General features: G+C 31.9%; 1 protein-coding gene across 1 annotated transcript; it reads right to left on the minus strand.

Moving 5' to 3' along the window:
* Positions 1–2,364: 2,364 nt before the first annotated feature.
* Positions 2,365–5,834, minus strand: LOC132724110 (uncharacterized). Its single transcript, XM_060708924.1, has 2 exons — positions 4,677–5,834; positions 2,365–4,110 (listed from the first exon to the last, which is right to left on the minus strand). The coding sequence occupies exons 1-2, from the start codon at positions 5,754–5,756 to the stop codon at positions 2,407–2,409; spliced, it is 2,784 nt and encodes a 927-aa protein (XP_060564907.1). The 5' UTR covers positions 5,757–5,834; the 3' UTR covers positions 2,365–2,406.
* Between the last annotated feature and the right edge of the window lie 2,354 nt (positions 5,835–8,188).

The raw sequence follows: 8,188 nt of genomic DNA on the forward strand, positions 1-8,188 counted from the left end.
TGAAACACAAAACCTTATTTTCAGACTTTAAAAAGATCATTGGTATTGTAACATAAGTTGAAGAATCCTCTACTTTAAAGTTACGGCTAAAATGTAGTAGATTAAGTATATTACAGGACTCCACAAAGGTTGAAACCAAAGTTGTTCATAATAATAACCTAGCAGCCTAGAAATATTTTTTTTTATTTCCGGGACCATTTGATACTGTGTTTGTCGTTAGCTCTTAATGGCGTCGAATATGTTTAATGGGTGCGGGATGGGGGATGGGGATTAAATTCATGTTTCTATTTTATGATGAAATTAATTTATGTTTCAAAATTGAAATTGTATTATTTAGATCTCCATAATTCTTATCTAAAACTATTTTCGCTAATGTAATAAGTGTGGATAAATAGTTAATTAACAGGATATAGAAGCGATTGAACAACGGATGCATATATTATTGGACAAAACTGATATCTGTTAAAATCAGTCGAATCGGAAAAGTTAAAACACTTCCATGTATATCAAATTGAAGTGTAAATACGAGATATGCCCATAAAGTTCATGGACACAAATCAGATGTAAAATATGTAACAAATATAATTATGTTCATATCATAGCAAATTTCTGATATTGTATTTGGAAAAAAATGATAACTATGCTATTAGTATTTATATCTACATCTTTTCTCACAAATGCAAACCGTTATTCGTCTCCACAACGTTATGAGCTAACGTAAGGTTTACTAGAAGCAAATGAAAGTAATTACGTCTTGTATTAAATGGATTTAAAATGTTTCTTTTCTAAATACTGTATTTTTAACGATTACTTGTCAATTTCAGTAAAATTTGCTGTCATATGTTCTTACGACCGTAGAACGTACATTTCAAGCTTTTTCATCATCTGCATGCCGAACGCCGCTTTGTCAGTACTTATCCAAACCCCTTCATGTCTGATTGTTGAATTTTGCCGAAGCCGGTGATAGGGGGTATGGGCAGTAGCCCGCACTTTCCATTACTGTCCATGAACAGACGCAATCAAACCGAACCTATATCATTTGGAATTTTGTCGTTATCGATCCCGTTTTTCTCTATTTTAAATCATAATAAACTACTTTGCTACTTTTTAAGCAACACTAAACCTTTTTCTTTCCTCACTGCGTACATGTACACACTTTAGTAAGATACCTGTTTATAAAATGAGAGGTCTTTAAATCATGTTAATTGTTTAGTTTTGATTTTATTTGTTCTTTTGAGTGAATTAAGTATGTTGAAAGGCTTGAAATAAAAATTACATGTATAACCATTTAACTTACACCGTATGGAAGACTATTACTGCTGGCAATGACTATTTGCATTTATCACAGAAGAAAAACAACAACAAAAATTAAACATTTTAAATGACTTGTTCTTTTATTCTCATATTCATTTTATTTCATTATATACAGTCAAATGTCTCTCTCATTTCCAGTACAATTATAAAACATATGGAAATAAGATATTTACAGTACTAGTTATGTTATATATACAGTTTTAGTAAAACAATGTTTAAATAGTTTCCTTGTATGCAGTTCTTGACAAAATGTAACAAATAAATTGTACAACAACAACAACAATCACATACATGCCACACACAAGGACAATTAATATATATCTCGGGGTGATATTTAGTCACGATATCTGTCAAACAATGATTAAATGTAAATAATTACAAAACCTTCTAAACATTCCTCGTTAGTTGATTAATCCTTGATGGAATTCACTGTCATCCAATGAGTAAGATTTGAATGATACCATCGGTTATTTCATTTTGACATAAAAGCTGTATTGAATGATAAATGTAAGGCTATGAATGATAAATAGAACTGATAATCTATGTTTAGAACAATTAATCAAATGTTTAATAATTGAGTGTTGATATTGCTCTCATGATGTTATGAACACGTTGATATTTTAATACAGCCTTACGGAGCATTACTACAAAATTTAGAGAATACCAATAAAACTGACTGGTAAAGCATTTTTTAGTGAATAAATCTTTATGTAGAGGGATGTCTTGCAAGTAAAAATAATGTCGAAGGTTTAAGTACGCCTGGTACAGTTTTCCTCCCTCATTTTTTTACAAATTGCACGTTGATATCATAAGATACGGACACCAGTCTAATATTGATGATTTAAATCTAAATCTTTCAGAAATCACAATACATAATAACAAATTTAAAAATAGGTCAAATAAAGACACGGAAATTTGCAATAAATCAAAATCCACGTTCGCCTTCTTTTGTCATTTTCATGTTCCGTGTTCATAGCAAATTTTGATTTTGTCTCGCGTGCGAGACCGTTTTTTTCACTGTAATGTCATCATTTAAGGTCATATGCTCATTATCCTCATAACATATAATACAATTTTCTCTATACATTGTATTTAATTTTGTAATGATGATGAATCCGTATTACCTCTAATGTTACTCATTGCGCTTTTATTAACAGTTTGTTCGTGGTCCTTTCCCGTAAGTATTGATTTCAGTGTCCGTCTATTAGCAACAAATGCAATGAAGAGAAACACCCCTTGAGAAGCATTGAGGATTATGAATATATAATCGAAAGCAGCGATGTTTAGAAAGTAGTTGCAAAAACCGAAAACCCAAGTGCATCCCGTTAAAGTCGAAAGTTTGGCATAAATATGTAAAAACTGTTGTCTATTTGTATCATTTTGAACTTTTGAAGTTTTCCTCATCTGCAATATAACTATAGTAAAAAGTATAATATTTAACAGAATAATAACAGCTACCGGTAAAGCAAACAAGAACGCTACCATGTGCCCTTGACTTATGTAACATAATGTGCCACCATAGCCAATATCAAGTCCATCACTGCTAATTTGCGATACAATTACATTTGTTCCTACGATGAATAAAGAACATGCAATACATATTGAAACATAAACCATTGTTGTTTTCTGAACATTAAACACAGCAATCTTTGTTTGACTTAATCTGAACACACGGAACATGTGAATACAACAGGAATTCATCCAAAACATAAGAAACAACCAGGAGAAATGGACAAATGCACCAATAACTTGACAAGATAATTTTGAAACATTACACGACTGTCCGCTGCCAAATTGATACAGAGATTGTGCAGTTATCAAGGCAAGACAAAGAACTATGTTGTTTACTCCAGGTTGCGTTTTAAACTTTTTAAATTTTAGGTAAACTAAAAGAGTAACGATTGAACAGAAAATACTTATAGTTGTGCAAACCAAAGTTAAAATGGTTTTGGCAGAAAATGTTTCTTCACCACAAGTAGTCTGTAAAGGTTTAAGTGTAGATTTTTTCATAGCATTGAACGGTTGAACAATACGGTCAAATAAGCTTGTGCACATACGAATTGAGAATGATTCCCCGCCGGAATTTGTTTCAATATTAATTTCTTTTAAGTCAACAGTTGTATTGTATTCTTCAATAGCAATATACTCAGTATATCCAACAATTTTAAGTTCAGTACTATTTATCTGAACCGAGGGACACATGTAAGGAACACTAAGTACTATTAATGGGTACCTTTTATATTTTGGTGGAATATCTTCAACAAATATTTCATTTAGATCATCTACATATTTATAAAACCGATCACGTGTAACAGAACCAGCTTTGCTCTTGTACTGATCTACTTGAACGTGATATCTGTTGACAGTTCCGTTGTAAAATGGAGATTGAGTTGTGAGAGATGTGTTGTCAAATGACAGCAGTTTGTCTACTGTATCTGGTTTTATGGTACTTAATCGTCCGCACGACATTTCAACGTATAAAACAAAATATTGTACATCAAATTGTGTACTGTTATTTAGAGGGTAACCTTCATTCACAAAGTTTATTTTTGTATATACCTTAAAAGAAAACATACACTTGTGTTCAATGGTTTTATTTATCAATGAGTTTATTTTTTCTTTGATTTCTTTTGCAATAGTCCGTAGTACTGTAAAGGTATCTCCTTCAGATTCCTGTAAAGGTGTCATCCTCAGATATAAACCAAACTCAATCCCTGCTAGACTATCAACAAGATTAATGCACTTCCCATTTTCTACCGTCCTCGGGAATAAACATTCTATGTCTCTGCAAAGATTCTGGAAATGAACAATGATTTATGAAGACGATTGCAAATACAAGAAAATAATTATTAATATCAAACTAAAATGTCGTTAATGTTCGGCTTTCAAGGTAAATATGCTCATTTTGTCGTGTAATTATGTGCAAATCAGCAGTAAAAGTGTCTACAAAACATCATTTGAATGAATATCTTTACGTTACGCTTGGTAAAATACATGTAAAACACATGAGAACTATCAATGTTAATCAGTTTAATTATATGCAAATATATCAGTACTCCAGGTATGTACACATTTATCCATTAAGGTAAATAATAGTTAATAATGTTAACGCGTTTCAAAGAACAAGCAATCATCTACGCCAAAAATTTTAAAACTGTAAAAATATGACTAATATTATTATTAATAATATGACTGGTATGAAATATATGCATTCAATAAAAAGAAAATTCAACGTTTTATTGTAAACTGTTAATAACAAATAACAATTGATCGTTAGGTTCAATCCTCAACCAGCCAAAATTGTGAAATTTAAACATACACATAACCCAGGCTTAAACCAGAATCATCATAAAGTTGCTTACCTTCAAAGGATCATACAGCTGATTCTGTGAGCATGTCAATTGAGATTCTAAACCTGGCGTCGTAGGACTAAGTTCGGGTTGAAATTTCAGAAGCGCGACAAAATCGACAAAAACATGTGGCCGCGGTGTTCTACTGCAGTAGTTGACACCAATGGTGTCTTTTGTATTGCACAAGTAACAGAATACATTTCTGTATTTGAAATTGTAGATGGTGGAATATGCTAGACAGGCTGCTTCTAACACAGAGTTATACGTCTGCCAATGCCCTGTAACATTGCATTGTGAAATAACATCTTGACATTGATAAAACGGTCCTGTAATGCCAAGAGATTGTGGCCTAAAATATTTTAGATTGCAACTCTCTGTTTCTAAAACTGTAGTAATAACTGAGCCGATATTTCGTGGTTTTAATATTCTTCTTAAACATTCCAGTGTAACTTCCCAATAGTGTAAGGTGGTTACCGAAACATTGTGGCAAAGTGCACAAAAACGATTTTTGTAAATGATCATAGTTGTATTATCTGTAACAGGGATTTTAGTTTCAATGTCTTGATAGTTATCCGATTGTTCACATTTATTCACAGTCTCTAAATCTACAGTGTTAAACCTTGGACATTCTGTATACATTAGAACTAGTGTGTCAACGTTCGGATAGATTAACTCTATATAATTATAAGGTCGTAGCTGCGGATACACACAAGACATCACTACGTCTGTCTCTTTAATTGGCCATAATTCTTCTACTGCTTCAATACAACAAGAACCAGTAGTGGAGCAATTGTCAATATCACATGAGCATTCTTCACAACATTCATGACCCGGTCGTACGGGTGGTATTACAGGTAAATTACTCCAAATTGAGGCAAAATCTGTGGAAGTTTCCATCGTTGTCGTGTCCGACTGTCCCAAAAGAAATTCCGGAATGGCTGGGTGATACAAGCATGTATTTTGTCCTTCACAAAACATGTTTTGAATTTTCTTAAGCTCACTTAAATCAGATAAAGTTAAGTCACGTTTCATTGCAACTATCAAATGAATAGTTAGGTAGAAGTACATAAATGGCAACTCCATGGTAACCATTATATATTCGTCTGACTTTTTAGTTCTATGTGTCCATTTGTCTCCGTATTTGTAAATTGTCGAGAAGATAACTTTGAAATTAAAATTGAAATATTAGTTAAACACAATAATATCACAATAATGTTTTTGAAATTAAGTTTGTTTTTAAAACTCACAAAAAATAAATTGAGTTAAAAAGAAATATTATTTTTAAGCGTGTTGCTTTGTGGTTTGCTAATCAAATATTATACAACATGATTCAAATATGCTATCTTATTCATAGCGCTATGAAATTGTTGTTTATTTGATGTAAATCCTTTTCCGTAGTTGCCGTAGTGAAACTACAATCAGTATTATAAACACACTTTTATATTTGAGCAGTAATTCATTTAATGGTCAGATGAAGCCTATACCCGAGGGAGAACAGCATATCAGTACAATAACGCAATCAGATTGTCCTGAAACAATCGTAACCTTAGGCTATTGTCAATGCTCAGCGGAGAAATTAGCAAATTGATTCATACATGATTTGTTAATGATATCACACAAACGAGGATGTACCCATAAACATAAATAACTTTATACTGATCTGTACCAGAAATATCGTTTGATATATATTTATTAGTTTAGTTTTATTAGATAACCAAAGACATATCACATGATTTAGAATCCTAGTAAAATTACATTTGCGGAAATCAAGCAATCGAGAGTCAACTTTTATTAAATTAATATATATACACAACATATCTTGAAGATAAAAAAACATATTTTTTTATAATTCTGTCATTTTGTTATAATACTTAATATTCATGTCCATTTGTTAATAACATCCAAATGGAAATTGCATGAATGGTGTTTATATCTAAAAGGAGCGTTTGTCAAAACAATCACATTATGTTTTATGTCTTATGTTTTAGGACCAAATATAAATTGACAAATGAAATAGTTGTTGTTATGGTTTGATGATGTTGTTTTTTTTGTGTGTTTTCATTTATTTTTTAGAAGGTAAGATATTTTATTTTTTTAAGGATGGTATACCTGCATGTGTTACCTTCTTTAAATAAACATATTATTATTATATTATTATGATGGTGTTGATGATGATGATTATTATTGTTGTTGTTGTTGTTGTTGTTGTTGTTGTAAGTATTATAAAGAAATTTATTTACATATTCTCAATGTCTGTACTGTATACGTTCTGACAGAATCATAATTTCTTGATAGTCCGGATATCTATTGAACAATATGTATAAAGTTTGATTGTTACAAAATACGAGAATGATTATTGTTCACTACCACATTTCTGTAAAATACGTTTTACAATTATAGTAAATATTCAAAATTGGATGATTCCCTTTTCTAATTACAATAATTTAAAAGGGAGATAGTCCGTTCTGAAATACATGACAGTCAATAAACTAAATTTGTCTCCCTTGTATCACATAGCCTATAGCTTACTTGAACTCTAACTGCGTTGTTTCTCTGCTTTAAAAATGTTGTCAGTCAACAACAAACAGTTATTGGTTTTATTGCATTATTGCTAACCAACGTGCCTTTAGATATGTTCAATAATAATTATTTCTGGGCGAGGTGTTGCCTTTAATGGTTGAGGAATAAGATTTCTAATCCTTGCATGTTTGTATGAGGCGACTAAATGGGTTCGCATAACTAGAGTCTATGCAATTCTTAGCTCCAGCAGGTGAGGTTGTTTTGAACCCCGAGGTAAGCCAAAATCATAGTTCCTGTTTTGGCGCTATATGGGCTATACTGTGTTGGTGCGCCGAAAAAAAAAAACATGTACAAAACGACCCGAGAGAAAAAATACTGCTTTACACTCGTATCGATTACGATACGATCAAATATTTAGTTCAAATCCTGCAAGGTACTTGATAAAAGGGTTTTGAAGAAGTATCTTTTATCTTGTTTTTTTGTTTGCTTTCGTCGATTTTACTAGTTCAGATCTCATTAGATGCGAACGGATCACACCTGACGAAACCGCACCACGTGAGACCCTATCCAAGCTAAATCCACTCGGGCAAAATCAGGTTCCAGAACAAAATTCACCTATTACTAGAAAATGTATTGACGGACTTCTTCATTTATTGTGCCCATGTGCCATTGGTTTATGGAACATTTGTGTGGCATGTTCAAATATCACGACAACATGATTTTACAATTTGACTAATTTAGAATTATCATGAAATACAATATATTCGAATTAGCACTTGTCAAAGAAAGACGTATGATTCTGTCTGGAATGAAATTATCTGGATAAAATAATCGACAATGTATTTAAAGATGATGTTATAAACTGATATAAACGATTTAGTAAGTTTCACTTCATTACGATACATATACGTTAGATATAAACCGTTTACGACGCGTCCGTTGCTAAGAGGTAATATTGTCTCGTGCTTGCACAATCTGCGTAGGGCAAAAAGAGCATGGTAGTA

Source organism: Ruditapes philippinarum, unplaced genomic scaffold, assembly GCF_026571515.1.
Source record: "Ruditapes philippinarum isolate M1 unplaced genomic scaffold, ASM2657151v2 ctg4197_1_1_1_1, whole genome shotgun sequence".
NCBI lineage: Eukaryota > Metazoa > Mollusca > Bivalvia > Venerida > Veneridae > Ruditapes > Ruditapes philippinarum.